This window comes from Podarcis pityusensis, assembly GCF_964106645.2.
Source record: "Podarcis pityusensis genome assembly, chromosome: 5".
NCBI classification, from domain to species: Eukaryota; Metazoa; Chordata; class Lepidosauria; order Squamata; family Lacertidae; genus Podarcis; species Podarcis pityusensis.
In genome coordinates this window covers 46,014,661-46,040,396 of record NC_138032.1, presented here as the reverse complement: position 1 = coordinate 46,040,396, position 25,736 = coordinate 46,014,661, and the positions used below count along the sequence as shown (strand labels likewise).

The following is a 25,736-nucleotide window of genomic DNA, read 5'->3' as shown; positions in this document are numbered from 1 at the left end:
GATTTATATACAGCCCTTCATCATAAGATCTCAAGGTTCACAGAATCATCATCATCATCATCTAGCTATGTGTCAGGAAATGCTGAATCTGGGTGTAGCTGCCCCATTGAACTGCAGGTGGCAGCTTCTCTGAACTGACTCTGCCCACCCAGGCTGGCAATTGGAACCTTCTGGGCAGGAAGCAATACAAAGTGCTTCCTCTTCCAGTCCAGTCTTGATTGAACACGAATTCCTCATGAGGACTGGTTAGTATCCTTAGTTACTCCTCAGTCCTGTCTCCTGGTTTGCTCTTTGGCCCTCACCACTGTCTTGTCTAATTCTTGGCTCATCTCAGAGACTGCTGCTCACAGCACAGTCCTGACACTGTGGCTCCAACTTTGACCCTAGCTGTGGGAGGGAAGAATCTTTTTTTCTGCCTGGCATTGGCACTGCGACTCCAGTGGTAGGCTCACAGTTGAGTGGGAAGGTTGGGGGAGTTACTGGATCTGTCCGCGCCTCATCAGTGGTGATATGACAGGATCTGATTTAAGTTGCATTGCTGTGGAATGAGATGAGCATTTGCCCAAACGTTGTGAGAAATTGCTCAGCTTATTCTGAGCCCATCTAAGGATATTTATAGATATAAAATATTTTTATAGATAGATATTTATAGATATAAAATATTTATTGAAAAGATGTAGATGGAAATTATGTAAGCTGTTAAGGTAGCTGTTAGTTTGTTGGATTCTATCAGGGGCTGGATTTGCTACTGTCAATGATCTAGAGTTAAGTAGTAGTGCATATAATGTTAAGACGGGGTTTAAATCTCACTTTGAAAAGATTTGTGAAAAGATTTGGGAATTATGGGAGTCCTGCTTCTAACTTTCATGTCTATGTAACTTGCCTTGCCCTCCCTCTCTCTGCTCCCCACCATACAACCCATTTTCTTGTCATTCTTTTAAATGCATGCAGACATTATATAGTCTCGGAAGTCATGATGACTCCATACGTGGAATTAGACTTTCAAATTTCAGCACTGTGATTACTGGGAAGACCTTGCTGGGATGGAGATTGACTACCAGGTGTGCTGAGATGGCACACTGCCATACTACCTCAAACATCTAATTCAGCAACTCATAGGTGGGGATATATAGATTAATGAAGAATCTTGATGATGAATATACTTAGTGGAAGATGAGGCCTTTGATTGCCAAGCTCTTGCATTTTACAACTTGTTTGATTAGCAACATTGTGACAGGTGTTTTTAGTAATAAGCCATTTATTAGAAAGTGATAGCTAGTAGGTAGAGCATGAGACTCTTAATCCCATGTTGGGCAAAAGAGTATTGCATTGCAGGGGGCTGGACTAGATGACCCTCGTGGTTCCTCCCAACTCTACGATTCTATCAGTTCTATGAATTTCTGAACCAAAGCTGAATTCCACTGCCACCATCAAACCTCTGAAACAGCCTCCTCACTAAAGCCATGGCATGTCCCAAGGTAATGAATCATAGAATCATAGAATCATAGAGTTGGAAGAGACCACAAGGGCCATCGAGTCCAACCCCCTGCCAAGCAGGAAACACCATCAGAGCACTCCTGACATATGGTTGTCAAGCCTCTGCTTAAAGACCTCCAAAGAAGGAGACTCCACCACACTCCTTGGCAGCAAATTCCCCTGTCGAACAGCTCTTACTGTCAGGAAGTTCTTCCTAATGTTTAGGTGGAATCTTCTTTCTTGTAGTTTGGATCCATTGCTCCGTGTCCGCTTCTCTGGAGCAGCAGAAAACAACCTTTCTCCCTCCTCTATGAGTTCTGCTGAGAATGTGAACATATCTGCCCCACATGCCAGCATCCTTTATCTCCCCTACCAGATAACCCTTTGAGCTTAAAAAGCAGACCATGTGATTGAGCACATACTCAGCAGTATAGAGGGGTGGAGTAGTGGCTCGAGACCCGTGGAATGGGGAGAAGAGACCACAAGGGGAAGGTCTTGAGGTCTTTACGCCAGCATCCAGTCACCGAAAAATGATCTCCCCCCCCCCACTTTAACATTATGCCTCTGAATACCAGTCGCTTGGACTTGCAGAAGGCTGCTTTGCTCATGTCCAGCTTGCAGGCTTCCCAAAGGCATGTGGCTGGCCACAGTAGGACAGGATGTTGGATGACATGGCCCATTGGCTTGGTTGAGCAGGGTCGTCTTATGTTCTTAAAGAAAATGAACGTACATATATTTTCTCCTTTCACACACAAAAATCAGTGCAGAATTTGGAACATTCAATCTCACAATTTAGGAGTGGGGAGTTATAGAATTTGGGTATTCTAACCCAAACCAACCCTAGCCTGGATTACCACTGAGTTTCCTGACAGACACATCATATACCCAGCAGCTGATCATTTGTTTCTTTATTACCGTGGTCTTTGTCCAAACACAGGCATATATATATATATATATATATATATATATATATATATATATTCTAGCTTAAAAGTAACATCAAACCATTCAGCAACATCAAACAAATATATTGGGTCTTTCAATTCATACTGCGAAATTCCTGGATACACCGAACATCTGAGCTTGCAAAAGGACTGACATTTGGCTAAGTCCTTTCATACAATGACTGCCTGGCACAGTAAAGAACTCTACATTTACAGTGGCTTTGCATCTGCAAATGTCACTGTGGCATCATCAAAGAAATAGCAATGTGAACCTGGTGCCTTCTGTTAACAAGGTAAAGGCTATATTCAAGTTATTATCTGTGGTTACTGGTGCAGTATATAATAGAACACTTTAAAGTGCATTAAATTACTTAGGTCAGGCAGTAAAAGACCTGGGGACTGTGGTATATTGCAGCACAGGAGACATTGTTCAATGGGCCACTAATGAATTTACTCTCCAAGGGAAAGCCGGGACACTTCACAAATATAACTGCTGAGCCAAAGATCTTCCCCTGCTTCTTGTGCATGCTCCAACAGACATTCCAAAATCTGAGGTAGAAGTTCACTGTGGAAAACGTTACAATGTGTTCCACACAAAGCTCACAATTCTAAACATCTGTTGCATGGGCAAACAGGAGATCACAAAAACGCTGTACGCCAATACTAAGACATCATTGAGTCATGATATTTGTAATGAGCATATCCAACACCCCAAAAGAAACCTCCATATGAAAGCAGTTTTGTACTTGTTCCCTCAAAAGCCTAGGGATCATTGCCATCATTTTTGTTAGATTGCAAGACCATCTCCTGCAGTAAATGTTCCACAGGTAGCACTTGAAAGGTAAAAATAATAATAGCTGGTGCCCATCGTCTGCCCCACTTCTTCCCCCAGTCTATATATTCCTTGGGGATATGCATGTGCTCATGAAAAAGTAGGAAACCTGAGGCATATATGCTTCTATACTCCCTCAGCTTTGGGAAAGAATGTGACCACAATTCATTGCTTCTCTGAGCTCAATGGTCCAGCTCTGGCTAGAAGAACTTAGGATGTGTTGGATACATGGGCTCTTTAAAGCAAGGGGCATTGCAGAAGAGAGAAGATACACTGAATTTTCCCTGAGAGATCTGGCCTGGTCTAATTGAGGAACAAATCACAGCTTTTGAATTAAAGCATGCATTGACAAGGTTGGGGAACTTGCTAATTTCAATGTTTACAAATAATTCAGTATTCTAAAAAGATTGAAAATGGGTGTGACTATATCTTGAAAAATTATAAACTGGTCTCCATGTTGTTTTATTCACCCGTCCATTGAACACCATCATCCATATACATGATGCTTTGCAGAGTACTAAAGGGTGTATATCAGCTCCTGCTGCATTTGAAAGCACTTCACAGTATGTGCCCCTTTGTTAAATTGAATGGGAGAAGAGACACTGCAGCAGGGGTTAGGATCAGAATCCAGCTTTTAGGGGGAAGAAAAAGCAACAAACAGAGGGAGCATGGTTTCTGCAAAAGCAACAACCGACAATTGCCATCCCATCAATAACATCCATCGAGAAAAATTTCAGGCTGTTACATGGCGAGCACTTCTTTTGAATCTGTTGTTATTTCAAGACTATTGCTCTGCAGTTACCCTCTCATCCATATCCTGCAAGAGTTATGCATAACCCCATCACCAAAAAGACAACTAATGTGTTTGTTCCTAACAGAGATCCTTTTAGATGATCTTTCATGAAAAATGTCTGCCGTCAACATTACAGTGTCTACGGGATAACATTATTTTCTTCAGACAGTATAGCCCTGTTCATGCATTGCTCAGAATAGGCATGTAGAACAAGGAGCAGGGGTGCTTTTAGACCTTCCCCCAATGGTGAATTGCCCTCTCCCCTCAGCCCTTAGAAACCACATGTTGCCTATGGCCATGTGAGCAGAAAGCCACACATAAGAGTCGTGCCAGATTAGTGATGTGAAGGAGGACCTGTTATGACAAGCTTCACCCACCCTGTCCCCAGAGCCCCGTCTCTCAGAAAGGCCATCACTAGCCAATTCAATTTTTGGATTTCAGCAGGAAATCCTATCAACCAACTGAAACCAATGTCAGAGTCAGCCAACCACACAGAAAGGAACCGCCCCCTCCATGCACACCCCAGCTCTCCCACAACAATCAGCGCTGCCGCTGATAAGCTGTCTTTCAGCTCACCCAATCATGTGCAACATGTGGCTACTGGAAGCGGGGGAGAGATGTGATAGTAAGGCAGAACTAAAACTACAGTGCCACCCCTTCTTCTTTTTCTTCTTAAAATGTGAGTAATGCTTAAACAGAGCTTCTAAGTTTCTGGAATCCTATTGACGTTTTCTCTAAGGATTGAGGCATAATAAAGGACTGCAGTTTTGTTACAATTTGCACCTGACAATGCTACAACAAACAGGGATGGCAGCTGTGTTAAATGAGAATTAAAACACGGAAGAGTTCTACATAGCTCAAAATAAGACAAATAGCACAGATGTACCTGACCCCTTTGCAATTTTGCTTTCAGTATACCATGACTCCATGAGTGCCCTTGACTACAGCCAAAGAGTAGTTTAAATTCCTATGTTTAGAAATCATTTTGCAAGCTTGGAAATGGGGAAGCCAATAGTGTGAGGCAAAAAAACGAGAGTTGCAGGTGAATACCCTGTGCAGGGACCTGGGAGCACCATTTAAAGTTCAGTGGAATAACATTGGGATGGTATTATTTGGATTAAATAAGAATGGAAGCAGGAGAAGGAACAACAATAGCATCTCCCCAAGACCAGAACATGGGAAGTCACCCAAAAATGTTTAATTTGGAATGGAATAATTGGCTTTTTTAATTGTGTTATGATCTGGTATTGTATCAATGTGGCTTATATTGGATTATTATTAATGAAAAATTAATAAAAATTATTATAATTTTTTTTCCCGGTGAATGCATGTTCATCCACTCAGAAGAAGCTGGTGCATTTGGATGTAAATGTGTTAACCAAGTATTTTTTCAGGCTTTGCCCCACTGCTGGATGCAATCTTCTTTCTCCTTTGTAGCAACCTGTTGAGTACCTGATACAGATGCTCCACAAAAAGAAAAACTTTCTGTGCATGAATTGCCATCACTAGACAGTACATCTCCAGACTTTTATTCACCAGATAGTATGTATACAATGAATGAGCAACAGCGGCCTAAAGTTCAGGCACTGCTTCCTTCTTCCCTCTCAACTTCCAAATGTGTCAAAAGGAAGTGGCCAGAAGCTTTCACTTCCTGTTTTAAACTAACCAGAGTTTGTCTGGGGAAACTCTAAACCATGATTTGATCGCCATGATCAAACCATAGGTTAGGTTTGATCCTGGCTTGTTTCAACAAACTGTATTTTAAACGGTAGTTGGAACCTGTGGCCCTCCAGATATTCCTGGACTACAATGGCTAGCCATTGGTCATGCTAGCTGGGGCTGATGAAATGATGCTGGACTCTAATTCACAATTTAAATGCTTCCTATCATACCAGAGAAGAGAGAGCACTTGTGCCTAAGGCTTACAGCTTCTAGTGCATATAGCACTAAATACTGGTATAGCATTGCATCTGAAACGAGGCAAAGATATATCATGAGCAATGTACCTTTTGGTCAAGGCTGTATGCTAGAATCCAGTCTTCTTGCTTAGGATGGAACAGCAGGCTCTGGATGTAGAAGCTGAGCCGATATTTTTGATAGGTGGCACCTTCGTCGTTACTGATCAGTATGCTACTTTCAATCTCAGGATCACTCAAGAGCATTATCTATATAAAAAGAAAGAAAAGACAGGATAAAGGTTGAAATAGGCTTAGCTACATATCTGATTCTAATTTGAGATTATTATCATGTGGTAAGAATTGCCCCTATATAGTTACATTACATGTAAGAATTGTCCCTACAGTGGTACCTTGGTTTACGAACTTAATCCATTCCGGAAGTCCGTTCTTAAACTGAAACCATTCTTAAACCGAGGCGCGCTTTCCCTAATGAGGCCTCCCGCCACTGGTGCCCTCCCACCGTTCGGATTCTTTTCTTAGACGGAGGTAAAGTTCTCAAACCGGGACACTACTTCCAGTTTTGCGGAGGTTGTAAACCAAATCTTTTGTAAACAGGACTGTTTTTAAACCGAGGTACCACTGTATATAGTTACATTGTTAGTTGGAATGCACCATTGAACTCTTGCCTGTATGAATGGTGGAGAGGGGTGCATGGATGTATAGACCCTATGGCTTTTGCATGGGTATAACTGTACAAAGGTAAGAGTCAAATCCATTGCCCTGCCCACCTTTGTCTCTGGCCCCGCCCACCATCTGCATGTGGCCACCAAAAGGTTCTCTGTGAGATAATGTGGCCCTCAGGCTGAAAGATGCACCCCACTCCTGGTTTAAACATTTTGCCCAGTGAATGATTTTCATATTCCACACTCAAATGTTGAACTCTGCATCTGAAGTGATAATAGCGTCAATATCAAATATGACAATCCACTCTATATAAGGCCTTATACTGTATACGAAAATGTTTTATTCCAAACTTAGTTCCTTTGGCAAGCCCTTTGTGATAGCACAACTGACACTGACATCTCTTGGCTCGTACAAGGATATTCTTCACGACATCACCTCTCCTCATGCAAACCTACATGGACCCTGAGATTGTCATCTGACAAACTACTCTCTGCACCAGCTTCAAAGGAGCTCCATAGAGTAGTAGCTTCCATCCATGGACTGCTCCTTCCTGAAAGGCCCATGTAGCATCAACTCTGTCATCATTTTGATGCCAGACAAATACACTTTTCTTTTCCTGGGCATTTGGGCAGCAGCAACGATGGGATGCTTTTACTCTGTTTATGCTCTGGGAAGTAATAAATTTAAGAAACTAAACAAACTAGCTTGTTAGGTCAGCTAATTATTTATACTGGTGATAGCAAAAAAGGGAAAGCATTCTACCTAGGAATTCACCACTGTCATTAGGCAGACACAGTGACAAGGTTCAATGTGACCCCTTCAGCTAACTCTAAATGGTTGCAATGGTCTGTACAATACTCCACAGTCACCGATTTTTATCGCATGTGCCAAAATTCTGCAACAAGGAAAGCTTTATTCTACGGCTGCTATAAATTTCACAGAAGGGAAAATTTACATAATGCCTTATTTTGCATGATCTATTCTGCAATATTTCCTATTTTGCATAATTTATTCCAGTTTTCATAGTCATGGCGAGGAGCGAGGAGCTATGTAGGTGACTAAGCTCCACCTCTTATCTTATTCAGCAACTCCTTGCTCACACGGTCTTTCAAGCGATAAGAACAACTATCCATTAAATTAGAATGATCAGCTTTCATGCATATATTTTCAGACATATTCCCCTTTTTTTGTTTTTGATAGCTGAAATTTGCAGGAAGCTGAATTTTATTTCCCCATGCCAGATTATGTACTTTTTGTGTTCAACTGGAATCGTAGCACACAAGCAGTTTTGTCTGTGGAGACCTGCTGTTGCTTCAGAGTGTAAGATCAGGCTAGCAGCATTTCAGCTTGGCACTAAAAATCAGCTTTGAGAATCTCAAAGCCTCACTTCAGCAAAAACTTTGTTCAATAGGAATTATCACCTCTATCATCTCTGGGGCCACTGTGACAAAAGCTCAGTATACCACGGAAATAAGCCTTTATTTCTTTTTGCTTCCCAAAGGACTTCCATATTGCACAATAAAAGAGAAAAAGGTTGTCACCTCTAATCCCTATTTGGGGGGAAAACTAAATCACCTTTTCAGGATTCAAGAAAGCTTCTGTTTGGGACTAACTTTGTTTCCTGATCTATTTATTCATATCCAGAGGATAAGAGAGATATCTGTAGTTCACATTACTAACATTTGCTTACATCTGCAGACTAGATGAAAGAGAATGGAAGATTGCCACAAAGCAAAACATTTCAGAAGGATGTTACTTTTAAAACAAAGATTCTCTGGGGAAACAGATTTGCCACTCACTAAAGGTTATCAAGTGAAGAATGTTACAGATTAAAGATTTCCTCTTGTTCTAAAATTGGATAAAGAGGTTAAGGGTCTTAATTATAGAGTACAGCAGATGGGTATCCAAATTTCCCAATGATTCATTGTTGACTCACTTTTTGCTTCAATAGGCCTTCTTCCCAGGTAGGTGGGAATAGGATTGCAGTCTTACAGCACTGGTTGTGCTATTTGGGGACTTGCAGTCCCTATAGTTTAAATGTGTGTGGCATATCTCCCTTTGCAGCTGCTTTGTCAGGAAACTCTGCTCAAAGGAAGTTGTGCCAGCTGTATCTCTAGGGGACTCCACACATTCAGATAAAAAGGTTGACTGGGAGAATGTGATGGCGCTCACTGTCTCTGCTCCCTACCTCCATATATTCAGCCAAAGACTTGCAAAAATACTTTAAGTGAACAAGTTGTGTGGAGCTAGGCTCTCTCCATGCAGCTGAAGACTTTCCAGAAGACCAAGTCCCGGATCACATATGCCTAGCTTATGTACTTTAACTTCTGCAAACACTGGCTCTGCCCAGACAATCCACTGAACATGTGGAGGTTTGGAAAGGGCCAGAAACATGATCATCTTCCTGAGCCTCCATATTCAGTGGAGATGTGGAAAACATGTGAACAAAGTTCTCATCTTTCCATAATATCCTGAGAGAAGATGTGCTTTCCCTGGATGTTTCCTGCAAACCAAGTTGTTTGCTGTAACTCTGAATGGGGAGCACAGAAGGGCTCTGTCTCCCCATATCCTTAATAATTGCAACTAGCAGCAACCACATAGGACTCATGTCTGAAGAGTAACCAATAAAAAAGTTTTCTCTGGTAGCTCTGCAAAGTGAGCATATTCCTTGTGCAATCTCCACTTTCCCAAGTGATCAGACTTTCCAGATACAGAGCACAGCTGAGTTTGGCTTCCTTTGCATGGAGAGATCACTGCAATCTCTCTTCTTCTTCTTTGGCATTAATATATGGGTTTATTGGCAAATATAGCTCACAGTGTTTGCAGAAGTTAAACATTCCTACAATCAATAAATCCACTGCCACAAATCAGATTCTCAGAGATACCCTCTAGTCTACCACAGCCCAGCTTTCTGCATTCTTGTCTCCAGCTGTAATTCCCTTCTCGCATCCCCAAACCGGCTCCTTTTCTCTGTTTCAAAAATACCACTAATTACCCTTCATGTATAAATATCTAGCTTTTCTCCTTCCTTGAGTTGAAAAGGGAAATAAGGTTCTGATGAGCTTCACCTTCCACATCATCCTGTAACAACTAGTTACCCTCAAAAGCGTTACCAAGGAATTTGCATAATAAAAGGGTGTGATCTAGCCAGTATTCACACTTGCATAGCTTTCACTAATCTAGAACAAGTAAATGGGAGTAGAAAAGGGGAGGAATTTAGTTCAGCTCAGATTTAAAGGCAAAACTCCCCAATTCACACTTTCAGGAACAATGCACAAACTCAAATGCAGCCACCTATCAAAATTTGTACTTCTCTGAATTTTGCAATGCAGTTCTCTAGCCAAGTTATGTGTACAAAAATGCATATACTGTGGTAAAGTGTGCATATATTCATGAAAATAACGTACAAAAGTGCACTATATTCAGGAAAACTGCTTCACAAAACTTTATATATTAGGCACAGTTGCATACAGATTTGTGCATATTAAAAGAAATTAGTACCTGATGAATTTTCATATGGACTTCTAAAAAAAAGTGAACTGGTGCAGATATCTGGAGAAGTGAACTTAATACAGTGGTACCTCTGGTTACAAACTTAATTCGTTCCAGAGGTCCATTCTTAACCTGAAACCGTTCTTAACCTGAGGTACCACTTTAGCTAATGGGGCCTCCTGCTGCGGCCATGTCTCCGGTGCACGATTTCTGTTCTCATCCTGAGGTAAAGTTCTTAACCCAAGGTACTACTTCTGGGTTAGCGGAGTCTGTAACCCAAAGTGTTTGTAACCCGAGGTGTTTGTAACCTGAGGTACCACTGTATTGGGGAAATGAGCAATGGAGAGAAATCAAAACTGAAAGATTTGCCCATCCCTATTGAGGAGCAGACAATATGGGACACTTCAGTTTGACCTGCATTGTTTGCTTTCTGAACTATTCCCAATTAGCTGCTTCACACACACACACACACACACACACACACACACACGACTGACAGACACACGACTGACAGACACACGACTGACAGACACAGACAGACACACAGACACACCAAGTGACCTCTACTACATTTCACTCACTGGTTCAGTTCCTGATTGAACTGATCAATGTCTTCAGCCTGATCCCAATACAACCTTCCTATAAGATTTGTGGAACAGCAATTCCTTGATTTCAGAATTCATCACAGACTAGTCCACTCCAGAACCTACAACAGACTAGCAGAGAAAGGGGGGGGGGGTCCTGGAAGGAGGTGTTGGGATACTGCCAGGGAAACACAGTCCATCATGGCCCCAAGCCGTGTCCGGACGATCCATCGATCTCCCGTAGACACGCAGTATCAGCAATTAGCGACATGAGCTCCAGAAATAGCCTAACATCTAGAGCCAACGCACGCTCTCTATCAGCAGATAACGCACAGCAAAAGTTGCACGCAGGAGAGCATTATTTACAAGTTTTATTCAGCGTTGATCAGAACAAAGAAAAACATGACTGCCTGCTTCAGTGTCTACGACACAGAGAGTGAAAACAAAAGACACAACAGAAACATCCTGTGAAACAGGAAATACGCAGACTCTGACTCACAAAGCCTGCTCCCTTTTAAGGTGGAACGGAAATAACCTAACAGGAGGAACAGGGGTCTGCTTGTGGCTTCATTCAAGGAAGGAGCTATAAAATAGAAATCTAATCTATTAAGCTTGGCCTGAATATGTATAAGAGTCCCAGGCATCTGAGCACAACTAGGAGAGTGAGCGTGAAGCGTAGCTGTATCCATTTTTTTCTGGTAATCTGATCCCAGACATGACAGATGATGAGCAAAATCCCCAACATCTTTGGTTTACTGAAACCGATATCAGTTTGGCTTGGATTATACAAATCAGCAGGGAGCCTTTCCAGCTTTGGTTCACACAAGAAAATCAAAACGGTATCAGCTTCAGTAAAGCAAAGATGGAAAAGCTCATGGAAAGAAAAAGACTGTGCAGTGAGAGCCTATCTCCCTATTTAATAACATTTAACCCTTTCCACAGCAACCCCCTCCAAAATAATAATATGTGAACCAAAATAATCATCATAATAAAAAATAGATATATGTGGAAAACAACACTTTACATTTGTCAAAGGGCAAAACTACCTCTTCTTATTATGTGTCTTCAGCAAAGGATCCACCCCATTCGTGATTTAGATTAATCTCTTTTCATTAGCAGCCAATAAACAAACACCAGCTTCTCTGGCAGTGCCCAGGACCGCCATTTATAATTGCCATAAGGAACACCAGAGAGTTGTCAAATATAATTTATAGCCTTTTAAGATCTAATCATTTTCTATAATATTAGATTAAATGGCAGCCCTTTATTAAAGAGGAAATTATAGTTCACCTTGCTACTTTCTGGAACATTTTGTTATATATTGTTTTTCTCTGTCCATTACAGAAGGATATAAAGTAAATTATTTGGGGGCAGGGGAGTGCTGCAAAACGAACTTGAAGGGAATAAGGTTTCCCTTTCCTTTCTGCATCCTGGCTGCAGAAATTGTTCTGTGAATGATTTGCAAGGGCACAGTCTAGACTGCAATGCCAGATACCTGGATGCAATTCCAGTGGAGCAAGAAAATCCAGTCAAAACAGGAATCACCCATAGGTGATTCTTGCTTGAATCTTAAAACGTTTACTTGCTTTAAGGCATAGTTTTGAAGTGCATGTTTCTAGAATTCATGGGTTTTATCGCTTTTCTTCTTCTTCCTTTGAATTTGAATTTGTGGGATATGTTAATTAACATAAGAAGAGTCCTGCTGGATCAGGTGAAAGGTCAGTCTAGTTCAGCATCCTCTTTTCATAGTTGCCAACCAGATACCTATGGGAAGCCTGGAAGCAGCACCTGAGTGCAACAGCACTCTTTCCACTTGTGATTCCCAGCAACTGGCATTCAGATTCAAACTGCCTCCAACAAGATGTTTGCATTTGATGCAAAGCGAATTTCTCTCTTTTTTTCCAAAAAAAATTATTCATTTTATAACACAAATAAAAAACACAAACAGAAAAGACAAACAATATGAACAAATTCTTGTCATATCCTTATTTATCTAAACATTGTTAAGTGGGCTTCCCCAAGTCCCACCTATCTGATTTTCATTTTACTTCATCTTTAGCAGTTTACATATATCATAATTTCTAACCATTTTTTTAATCACACTTAAAATAACTTCACATTTTATCACTTACAAATAATACTATTTTAAAATACCCTATCTTCTACTTCTAACCCTACAGACTATATCCACTTCAAAAGCTATTCTAAAGTTTATTATTAAATATTAACGTATTTTTTCAAATATTTCTTAAACTTCTTCCAGTCTTCTTCCACAGTCTCTTCTCTCTGGTCTCGGAGTCTCCCAGTCAGTTCGGCAAGTTCCATATAGTCCATCATCTTCATCTGCCATGATGCAAAGCGAATTTCTCACTTCATACCCATTTTAATGTTCCCTTCTTGAAAGAATCCAGATGATTTTCATGTTTGCTCAGGTGCACGTTTCCACAATAAAAGAATAGACGGATTGCCCACTTATTATGGTATAGCCTGCCTATAAGTGGTCATGCTGGGTCCAAAATTAATGTATCTCTTTAAGTTTCCCTCCACTTTTGTTGTGCATAAAACCTCTCTGTGAGGTCCTCTCTCAGATACAATTTTGATAACTGAGAAGGCAGAACAAATAAGAAGACCTATCATGCTTATACCCTTTGACCAGATGCAACCCACAAGCCAAGTATTGTGACTGACAGGTGCTTGTTAATCCATACCCTCCATTATAGCATATTGACTAAGGCTGCTTCCAAGCTGTCACTGTTTTGTGGGTGGGATTCAACCACACAAGGCAAGTTCAAGTTGTGCAATTAAAGTAGATTTCATAGGATCATAGAATTGCAGAGTTGGAAGGAATCCCCTGGGTCATCTACTCTGCAGGAATCACAGCTTAGGAGTCCCTGACAGATGGGCACCCAACCTCTATTTAAACATATCCCATGAAGGGGAGCCAACCACCTTCCAAGACAGCCCTTCCAGTAAGAGTCAACCAACTCTTACTGTCAGAAAGTTCTTCCTAATGTTTAGTCAGAAACTCCTTTCTTATCATTTGAATCCATTGCAAATTAATCAGGACGAATGCTTAAGAAACAGCTCATCTGGAATTAACCATAGAGACTGAGCCCCTAATTTGAATCTCACCTCTGTCATGAATGCATTTGGCAAGCCATGCCCTCTCTTTCTCCTCGCAGAGCCCCAGTTCAGCCTCTCTTTCCAGGGGACTTTGAGAACTGTGAAGGGAACGGGGTATCTGAACAACTATCAGCACCCTTAACAAACTACACTTCCCAGAATTCTGTGGGGGCAGCCATGATTGTTTAAAGTGGTATCACAATGCTTTACATGCATAGTGCAGATGGGGCCGCAGTCTTTGCTTCTTCTGTTATCTGTTGTTGTTGTTTAGTCGTTTAGTCGTGTCCGACTCTTCGTGACCCCATGGACCAGAGCACGCCAGGTACTTCTGTCTTCCACTGCCTCCCGCAGTTTGGTCAAACTCATGCTGGTAGCTTCGAGAACACTATCCAACCATCTCGTCCTCTGTTGTCCCCTTCACCTTGTGCCCTCAATCTTTCCCAACATCAGAGACTTTTCCAGGGAGTCTTCTCTTCTCATGAGGTGGCCAAAGTATTGGAGCCTCAGCTTCACGATCTGTCCTTCCAGTGAGCACTCAGGGCTGATTTCCTTAAGACTTCTGTTATCTAGCTGTAGTTATTGCAACAACCCACTAAGGCAAGTCCGTATTATTATCCCTGTATTACAGATGGGCCGCAAGTTTGCCATGAAACTGAATCAGATTCCCTCGCCCATCCCTATCACAGTACAGCCAAAGGGCAATGAGTCTGACAGACCTGCCTGAAAACAGGCCTCTTCCACCCACAGCCTACTGAAATTCAGCTGCACTTGCCCAGCCTCAGCAAATTACACACAGAGAGACTGTAAAATTATATCACCACTAGTCCCCTTCCCATTCTCAGTTTGGATTACAAACATAAATGCTTAAAAATCTTATTGGCCCACACAACCACATCTCTTGACAAAAGAAAGGAAGAAAGAAAGAAAGCCCTTTTGACTGTGAATGTTATGTCGTACCATAAAGGGACATTTCTATCAATATTACCATTCCTTGTGCCTTATTAATTTCCTCCCCCACAAAAAAAACCCCAAACATAAATTTCAAGTGCAAATTACTTGAGCCTGCCTCTTTCAATGGGCGCCAAGAAGTTTTGTAGGTACAATATCTGTAACAATATCACTGCTGAGTTACATTAGCAAGAAGCATCTTACAAAATGAATAAAGAAGACAGGATAGAAATAAATGCCTTTTGTTCCCAGGAATAAATAGAGGACATTAAACTCTTGCTTGCAGGCAGCCAGTTTGTCAGCTTTTTGAATATATGCTCCCCAGGTTAGCCTGCCTCTGTTTAATTTTTGTAGACAGAAAGCCGCAAAACCATCCTGATGCTGGAATAACCGCTGGGCTAAAGAAGAGCGCTTCTGCCTGGCACAAACAACCGCCCATTGTCATTAACAGAACACAGATGCTGTGCCTGAAACATCTTTTTTAAAAAAAAACCCAGAAAAATAAAGCTGCACCTGAAGAAATGTCTGGAAAAAGCAGGCCTAATTGGGTTCTGTATGCAGCGCATATTCATGCTTTCCAAAGCAAGAGTGCTTAGCGGAAACGACATGTCTTCAACCGCAGGAATTATCTTAAATTCAAACTCAAGATGGTTAAATGAAATTCTGTAGGCTAGAACCACCTTCAGACCTTCTGAAAGTAGGAACATGTTGGGAGGGGAACAGGGATGGTGCTTGCTAGTCCCAGCCCCGGACTCAATGTGTTGGTTAGCTCTGCAGGAGCAATCCGGTACCCTGCAGTTTTCAGGCTCTGTGTATACATGGACACAACGGGCAGGATTTACCTAACATGTCCAATCTGTGGAAGCCCTGTTGCCTTAGTTTAACCTAGACATAAGTGAATCCCACCTCTCATCCTAGCTTTTTCATGGCTATTCATAACTGTTGCCATTCTTTTGTCATGATTTCCAGCCTTTATGGCTGCTTCAGTCTTCCAATCAGGAATCAAGTAATAGATTCTATTACAATGGAACCAGTGCTATTTTTCTAGAAAAAGAGGTGCCGGAACTCACTATGCATTGTTCTCTTAGAATGGCAATTACACCCACCTGAGAGGTACTGAAGCTGAACTCCCAGTGAGCTCTGACTGAAAAAAAGCCCTGGTTGGATGACAGTGTATGTGTGTGTGTATAAATGTTTCAGATTTAGCCATATACTGTGCCATAAAGGCAATTTAAAGCCTTTAGAGAGGCAGAAATTGTCCTCTCCTGGTCACATGGTTGATCGTAGCCAATCAGGGATCAGCCTTTTGCAATGGTCTCCAGAAAGCTGCCAAGAGTGGGGCTCTATCTCATCCCAATTCCAATTCAACACTATAATTGAGTTATTTTATATGCATTACAATTTCCCATGCCTAACTTGTTCCCTTTCAAATTCTGCCTAGAGGGTCATTGTGATTCATGACATTCCTTTCTGCAAATTGTTCTAATCTGAGACCTCAGGTAAATATTCCAATGGCCAACAGGGATTACAAAACTGCCAACTTCTGAGTGGCCTCAATCCTTTATCAAAAAATCTGTGGGTTTTTTCTACCCCAAAGGGCCAGCCGGCTTGGACCTACTCTTCCAACTTCTTGTAACATGACTTATTATTACTTGGAAATTAACATTAATAACAGATTTAATTAGCAGATATAGCTCCAGATTATCATCTTTCTGGAACATAATGATGCAGTCTTATAGGATGAAGTGCACTCTTCTCACTTTATATGGGTTTATGAAGCATGTGTTATAAAAGTACCTCAGCCATACGGCTTTTATACCTTGGCAAGCATTTCAAGGCAATCCCATAAAATCCATGCAAATCTTAAAGTGTTAAAGGTGACTTTCACTACAGTAATGAAAGAACAAGACAGACGCCCAACGGAAATTAAATAGCACCCTATCCTTTACTTAGTAGTTTGTAAAACAAAGCGCAAGCTCAATATTTCATTGCCTTGCACAGGTTTCTAAAACCAACCTTCTTGATCAAAAATGGAGGAGTGAAAATTTGCAACACTGAAATAAACCATCACCTTTCAGCTTCTATGCTAAAGAGTATGCCCCAAGGCTATAAGCTAGGAACAAGGTAGAGTTCATTCCTTGACAGTTCTGTGCTTTCTGCCATCCTCCAAACTCCACCCACCCCCAAACTTCTCATCTCTCTCATGTAGTTGGCAATCAATCCCTTTGGGGATGCAAACACTCAGCTGTACAATGAAAAATGTGGAAAACATAACCCCCCATCAGCTCTAACAGTTAGTTCAAAGACACAATTACTGCAAGATGCTTGTGTAACTCTCCAGAATGGAAGGTTGTGCTGCATTTGTTCTCAATATGTGTCAGGGAACTGCCATCAGTGCCGGAGGGAGAGAGCAAAATCCAGAGGGATTCCAGAGAGCAGCCCATCTTCTGGGGAAGAGAATCAGCGTAGCACCAGTGGAGAAGGGGGGCAGATGGGGGAAGCGGCGAGGCGGTCCCATGACTCCTTGCCGGGGACCAGCGGGGAGAGTAGGGGTCCTCCGCTGCCTACGTCCACCTTGCACAGAAGGCTTTCGCGCAGAGAGAGTAGGAGGAGACTAGGCGTCAAAGAGCTTCTTTGCTGGAAGAAGTTCAAGAAACGCCCACTGACGGATTCTGCCAGCGATTGAGACAGCCACGGGTGAGTGGCTGTCCGGACAGAAAAGGTTCACTCAGGCAACCCAGCCAGGTGTTTGCACCGGCTTACGCATGAGCAACCCCTAGAACCATTACAATATGTGTGCCAGATACAAAGGCTGGTAATACCTTCAAACTCTAATGACCAGAGTTTGGGAAGCAAAAGTTTACAGTATGAAAGCTGATGTTGAACACCACTTGCATGGGCCTCTACTGCACTCAGATATATTATGATGTGAACCACTACCAAGTGAGGTCAAAGCTCAGAGCAACACATGCTGTGCTGCCTTTGAATCTAAAAGAGCACAAAGCCATCATGATCAGTTGCCACCTATAGCTTTGTACTCTATAAATTTGTCTAACCCCCTTTGAAAGCAAAATAGGTACAGTTGTCATCACCCCACCTTGTAGTAGCAACTTCCAGAGTTTAATGGTGCACTGGGTGCATAAATACCGTATTTTTTCCTCTGTAAGACTCACTTTTTCCCTCCTAAAAAGTAAGGGGAAATGTGTGTGTGTCTTATGGAGTGAATGCAGGCTGCGCAGCTATCCCAGAAGCCAGAACAGCAAGAGGGATTGCTGCTTTCACTGCGCAGAGATCCCTCTTGCTGTTCTGGCTTCTGAGATTCAGAATATTTTTTTTCTTGTTTTGCTCCTCCAAAAACTAGGTGCGTCTTGTGGTCTGGTGCGTCTTATAGAGCGAAAAATACGGTACTTCCCTTTGTCTCTGCTGTATCTCCGCCTAGTCAGCTTCACTGAAAGGATCTAGATTTTGTTACAGGAAACCTCCATCTATTTTCTCCCCACCATAAATAAGTATAGAGATTGGGGGTGGGGGAAAGATACCACACAGAGATTGTCACAATTGCTTATTTTACATGTTCAACATGTAAAGGGGGAAAGTAGTGGCATATTTAGCCCTAAAAGGCCAAGAAAGCTAAGGAAATGTACAATGCACCATTTTATTCACATAAGTAATTTAATAGCGCTATTAGTACAAGTGAAGTTATTTTGCTGCGTTGGCAATTGTTGGACCAGGAACTCAATCTACAAAAGTACTATTATGGAACCAGAATTCCCAATGTGTTTCTCTGCTGGGAATCCTAGAATACACAGGGGAAAACCCACCATTGTTATAATACTGTAACTATTTCTGCTTACAAAACAGAGTTATTTTAACAAGCAAAATTGCTTTTGAGGTCTGTGGGGAACAACAGAAATGTACTTTGCTTTGAACTCAAATATTCTAGGTACAAGTGGTAAATACTGCCTGCTTCCCAATCTCTGCAGTTTTGGGAGAAGGGTTACTGTGAAAGTTGTGAATATGCAGCACATGCTGGCTGGGGATGATGGGAGTTGTAGTCCCAACATCTGGAGGGCACCAGGCTGGCTACACAGCGATGGGTGTAGAATGAGCTGGACTTCCAGATGAGGGTGCAAAACAGGAATGCTGGAGGTGTGCACTCTCTCTCGCTCTCTCATAACAACAACAATTCCAGTACAGACTGACGTGATCGGCACATCCTTAACAACTGCATGGATCAGAACTCAGTTATTCAATGGCTTTTACATTTCCCAAATATTTTCAGCTCAAAATTAATTTTATTTAAATAATAATAGCAACAACAATAGTAATAAGTCCATAGACCTAGAGAAACATAGCGACATCATATAGGAAAACATAGGGCTATATTGTGGCTTTACATGGGCCCCTACTTGACTTGGAGAGTTATTGTCATCACATGGACTCAGAGGTGAAGAGACCTGCCAATCACCCCAATTCACTTTGAACTGTGGCAGGAAATAATTCGACAGCTGGTGCTGGAAGGATGTAGCATGATTCCAAGGGTGCGTACTCACAGACACACTTGCAGCCATATTCTGAACCAACTGAAGTTGTTACAGGCTCTTCAAAGTTATCCCCATGTAGAATGCTTTGCAATAATCCAGCCTATATGGAGGGGAAAGGGATTGCACTTTCTGCCCTGCTCCTGATCTCTATGTATTCCAAGCCAACAAGAGGACATGTGTGATGGGGTCTGCCAACTGTCTGGCAACTGGTACCCTAGTGCTTGCAGTGCCTGGCAGACGCCAAAAGAAAGGTCTTGGCAAGACATGACAAAGCATGACTCTTGAGTAGACTTCAGTTTGGTGTCCAGGTGGCCAAATCCAGTCTAATTCCAGTCTCTGTCACTTCCTTATGCTTTCAATCATAAGTCCTTTCTTTTTTTATTTTAGAGATACACATAAAACTTTGCATTTAAATGTGTGTTTACATTCAGATTTCTAAAGTAATACAGTCAGTTCCAGTTGCATACAAGGTTTTTCCCATGCACATATACCATCCTGAAATCTTGGCCAAGCTTCCACAATTACTGTAGGAACTGGTTTATTCCCAATATGGTGTGTGTGTGGAGGCAAAGACATAGAGGCAAATTAATCAATTTGACATCCAAACAAAAGTTTATTTAATGAAGTGAAATAAACTTTGGAGTAAATAGTTAGCTCCAGTCAACATAACTATAGCATTCTCAGCAAAAAACAAAGAAACCTGAAACCTATTTGGTACAATGCATTCCTTTAACTCTCTTTTAAAACACCAGCCATTACAGGCTTCTAAATAAAGACACTGCATCACACTATACACTGTACAATTCTATTATGAGACCTAAAATGAGTAAATTGTCACAGTCATGTAAGATAAGGAAGCTGTAATAGAGAAGCGTGCAGAAGTTCTGCAGGATCTTGCAATCTGGACAAGCCTTTCTTGAGTTACACAGTTATGAGGCATGAGTAATAGGCTGTTCCAGGACAGAGGCGTAGGAAGGTCAGGGGGTACCCGGTGGGGAAAATTTCTTGTCACCCCGCCCCCCACATTCATTCATTCATTCATTCATTTGCCTGCAAAAGGCAAAGGCAAGGCAAGGCCTAATCTACACAACCTAGTCTCATTTTATTTACATAGGCTGACTTTCCAGGACTTTTTTTGAAAATGCCTGCTCCAAAGGTCTTTTCTTACTAAACTAAGGATTATATAGCTATATCTGAAATTTCATGCATATCAGTTAATATCTTGACCCTGCTCCACTGAATTGAAATTTCAGCCCACGACACAGGAAAATGGCCAAGTAAACAGCTATTTTCGTGGAGGAGGGTCAAGATATTAACTGATATGCATGAAATTTCATATATAGCTATATAATCCCTATTGTAGTAAGATAAGAATTTTGGAGCAGACATTTTTTAAAAAAAGTTTTTTATGAACCGCCCTAATAGGGCAGTCATTGTTCCTTGATAATATGTCCCCCCCCTCCATGGTGGCACCCACCCCCACCCCCCTTCCTATGCCCCTGCTCCAGGGGGCAACAGAGGAACAAAGAAAATCAAACCCATGTGTTGGCTAAAAGTGGCCACAACTGTATTAAGTACGGCAGGTAAGTGGGGTTGGCATGGCAATGGGGCAAGTACCAGTCCCTGATTCAAACAGTCTGCCAGTTGTCTGTTAGGCCATCCCAGCATGGTGGCTGAGGAGTGTCCTTGAGAGGTAATCCAGTGTGAAGACACGTTGTGCTGCAGGCTATGCATCTGGGATCACACTGGCCAACTGAGGTGAGGTATGTCACGCCATTTGGAGCTAGAGACAAAGCCTGATGCCTCAGAACCCCCAATGCCCCACCATTGGATCCTGCCGAATGCCATTTTTGCTCAGGTTGTCATGCTGCCGAAAAGATTAAAAAGTGCCATCTTCCTTCTTCAAAACAACTGACGTTTTGGTTACCCATACCCCTGAAAACTGGAAACATGTCCTCCACAATGTCATTTGTTGTAAATAGGGTTGCAAGTTGTGGGAAGATAATTTTACAAGAGCCTCACATTGGAAGAACACTCTAAGCGCCTTGCTGCTTACGTAGCCCTAGATCTGCATCCTAAAGCTAGGATTTGGACCTCATCGGCATGCATATTATTACCACTCTGTTCCCGATTTCTTCTTTTTTAAATCCTTCCCAGCTCTCTCTTCTTGCTATGTCCTGAGGAAGAACACAAAACTGCAGTGCAACTGTGAGCAAAGCATTTGTGCATAAAACATTCAGTTCCTGATTATGAAGTAAGCAAGTCAAAATAGCTAAGTAATAGAAACGTGTGTGTGTGTGTAGCAAATTTTCCCAAGAACCTCATTGCTCTGAGCAGAAAGAACTGAATTTCTATAAGTTTCATGCATCTAATTTGCACAAAGCTTATTTTACACACAGAAAAAATGTTTGTATATTCTGTCATCACAAAATGTACCAGAAAAATGAGTGGTGTTTTAATCTCTTCTGTGCTTTGAAGGAGAAAAGATCTGCAAAAAGGTTGTGCATTTTCCCTTGCCATACTGGGACCCCATTCCAAAGAGGCTCATCTTATCATCTCCTCCTCAAGCTTAAGAGGAACATGTTGCTGCAAACATATAACAGAGTTTGCCCACTAAGCACACCAAATATGAAGAGCTTCAATGGAAGGAAGGAAAGAAAGAATATTGAAAGAAAATGGTTGTACCCAACACCATCACTGCATTAGGACTTCCACTCATACAATGGGACGTCATTTTCCTCCCCTCAGCCTGCAGCTGCACCCAATGAATTCTGAACAATTTGGGGACCCTCCAGGCAAATTTGCCAGGGATCAAGGAGGAAGTGAAGTCCCACTTTGTAAGTGGATGTCCACTTGTGTAATATTGCATTCTGCCCAGTAATTATCCATATGTCCCATAAATACCAGATGAAAATATATCTTAATCTTCAGCATCGGCCAACACCACCCCTCCAAGGTCATCATTGTCTTTTACTATTTAGTCTGATAAAAAAACTTACAGAAAACTCAAAAGCTGGGACACTATTTTTTGATATTTTAGTTACAGATGGGTAGCCGTGTTGGTCTGCCATAGTCGAAATAAAAAAATTCCTTCCTGTAGCACCTTAAAGACCAACTAAGTTAGTTCTTGGTATAAGCTTTCGTGTGCATGCACACTTCTTCAGATACACATCTGAAGAATATCTGAAGAAGAATATCTGTATCTGAAGAAGTGTGCATGCACACGAAAGCTTATACCAAGAACTAACTTAGTTGGTCTTTAAGGTGCTACAGGAAGGAATTTTTTTATTTGATATTTTAGTTAGTTTCATAAAGGTATTGCTCTAATGTGGATTTTAGGTCCCCCCCCCTTTGCTAGAACCATAAAATGCTACTAATTGACAGCAGGCAGATATGCAAACCATTAAAAATAAAAATAAAACCACCCACAATTTCCCAATAACCACATCTCCCTCTTTGTCAGGTCAAATGTGCTGTTCTTGGATGGCTTCCATTTCCACTGGCACCTGAAATTTAACAAGCAAATGCTTCTTATGCTTGTGGTGTCTTCTAATTAAAAGTGAAAAGTACACATGTCAAGTGCCAAAGATACAAGAGGAGGCAACAAGACACAGCAATAGAGCTTGCTTAACGGCAACGCTACATGGGGAATGTTTCAGGTTTAAGGAATATTTAGCTTAACTACTTTTCCTACACTTGTTTTCATTCAGCATCTCTACCACCTTCATGAATCCACAGGTGAAACACGATATATACAACACAACCCACACAGAAATTCAAATACCAATTTAGGAACCGCTATTTGCATCACAGAATGTGAAGACTTCTTCCTCTTATCTATGGTTCACATAAAGCTCCCAAGTATTGGTCCTAACTATGGCTTTAAAACTCAATTGACACTCACTAGACCCAGAATTTATTTATTTTTTAAGAACGTCTAGGCTGCTGTTCAGTATAAATGGGTTGTATCCAGCTAATACACGAGTGGGGAATGTTTTTCAGCCTGAAGGACATATTCTACCGTGGGCAACCATCCGGGGTCACATGACAGTGATGGGGGGGGAAGAATCCTATTTATAAGACACACAGAAAAGTGGGCACGATTCTTACCTTTGTACAGCAGGCTACATTCTAGTCACACACATGACAGAGCTGTCCAAACAAAACAAAACACAAACATACTTCTCTCCATCCTCCACCTAGGCAAGAGAATGGCGCTGTTGTATCAGAAGGACACATTCCAGCAAAGCCTAAACTCTAGAGAAGGGCACAGAGAACGGCCAGGGAGGGATGTGGCCAGAGGAGGGGGTGTGGCTTGTGGAGAGACCTGGAGGCCAGATGGAGAGGGCTGGACTGGTGCCTCCTGTTTGTGGAATGCAATCCTATTCTCTATTTATTTTTAGGTGCCAGGCAAAGACTTTTCTCTTTACCCAGGACTTCGGGCCTTAATTTGAAGGGTTCCAGGCATTTGAGGTCACTTTTATTGGAGCAAGATTTGTAAGACCTAACTTTTATCTGTGTAGATGTTTCAAAGCTTCTATCAATTGTGTTTGCTTTATTTCAGTTTAATGTAAGGTCACTTTTATGAGGAAAGAAACTAACATGATGATGATGATGATGATGATGATGATGATGATGATGTGTGAGGGAGGGAGGGAGGAACCTATTTCTCTTTCCAAGATCTGGTTGTGCAGCTAAGTGTCAGCTATTATCCTTGGCTCTATCTTTGCTATACAGTAAGCTCACAACTTGCACAACGCTTACGTTCCAGGGATCATGCCTAAAGCCAAAATTGCATTCAGGCAAAACCCATTGGGTTCAATGGCAGGTGGAATTTCCAAAGGCATTTTCCCCATATGTGTACACATATCCTTTAGTGCGTCTATTTATTTGCAATGCATATCAATCATAAACAGTGATACATAAACTTCTCTATATATTTAAAACAATATCATACCATTTTAAACAGTTGTGTCTCTTTCCCACCTCCTGGTAAGGGTGCTGAGGGTTGTTAGGAGGTCCCTATTCCCCAAAGAAAGCTACAGTCCCCAGAATGGTTTGACAATCAGTCTCCCTTTCCCCTTTGGGAATTGTAACTCTGGGAGAGGGGAGAGTTATGGATCTCCCTACAATTCCAAACACCCGTAACAAACTACCCTTTCCGGGATTCTTTGGGGGAAGTCATGCCTGTTTAAAGTTGTCTGTGATGGCTTTAGATGTGCAGATGGTCCCCCTGTGCGAGTTTCACTGCAATCCCAAATATATTCTCTCTCAGTCTCACTTGCCTATTGGCAATCTGGGAACAATACTATTGACTTGCCTTACAGATTTCATGTAAGGATGCTGAGATAATATATACAAAGTGCTCTGAGCATTAACAAAAAGCACGATAGAAATAGTAGTGTGAATTAACTGCAGATTTAAAAAGGAGGTTTTAACTCAATTTTAATCAGAATGTACCCCATGAGACTATGCTTAGCACAGCCAGCCCTGCCATTAGGCAGAGAGCAGTTCTGCAGGTCATGAAAGGACAGAAAATTCTTACTTATTTAATTTACCATTCCTGCATATTTACTCCAAAGGTATCTGTGTTTTTTTCCACCTAGGTACTAAAATAACTTGGCCAATTTGAGGCATTATGTGGCCAGACAGCAAAATATATTGGGCCAGCCTGAATGAATGGCATTCCATAATGTACATAGACTTGTATCTGAAGAAGTGTGCATGCACACGAAAGCTCATACCAATAACAAACTTAGTTGGTCTCTAAGGTGCTACTGGAAGGAATTTTTTATTTTATTTTGATACATCTATTGATTCATTTCAACATCATTCCAATTTAATTTTCCCAAATATAAATTACATGATAGTTGGGGGGGGGGCACTTTTATTCTTTTATTAACCTCAAAATAACAGAATGTTATTGTCTAAAACCAATGGGTGGGATTCAACGAAGTTCCTGCGTGTACAGGATGAGGTCTTCTCATGGGGCTTTTCTCCTTAAATCTGGCAAGGAAAGTTGGGGAAAATCCATAATAGGTTTAGGTACATGCAGGGGGAGGAGAGGGGGAAGTCTTGTTGCTTGATCCAGTTCACCACCTCCCACACACAGACACCACATTATTATGCTGAATTTCACACATTGTATTAATGTGACCAGCAGTTTTTCATTTCTTCCTGAATGAAAAACTGCTGATCGCCTAATGGTTATATAATAAGAAATCCCCAAACACCAGAGACAAATGTTTGAAGCTTCTTTATTCCAAGAACTCACTTATAACTGAAACTGAAGCTACACTGCAGACACACCAACCTCACCCTTTCTTCCCTATGCCACTGAGATCCTTTGCATGTCTTTAACTACAAACCCCAGTGTGCAATTCCCTTACCACAATACCACACCTATATATTGCGTAGA

General features: G+C 41.6%; 1 protein-coding gene across 1 annotated transcript in view; it reads right to left on the bottom strand.

The window, feature by feature from the left end:
* Positions 1-25,736, bottom strand: part of SORCS3 (sortilin related VPS10 domain containing receptor 3) — a 445,632-nt gene that overhangs the window by 198,604 nt on the left and 221,292 nt on the right. Inside the window, exon 4 of the mRNA XM_081005898.1 lies at positions 6,052-6,210. Within this exon, the coding sequence (XP_080862024.1) occupies positions 6,052-6,210 (159 nt within the window). The remainder of the gene's footprint in view (positions 1-6,051; positions 6,211-25,736) is intronic.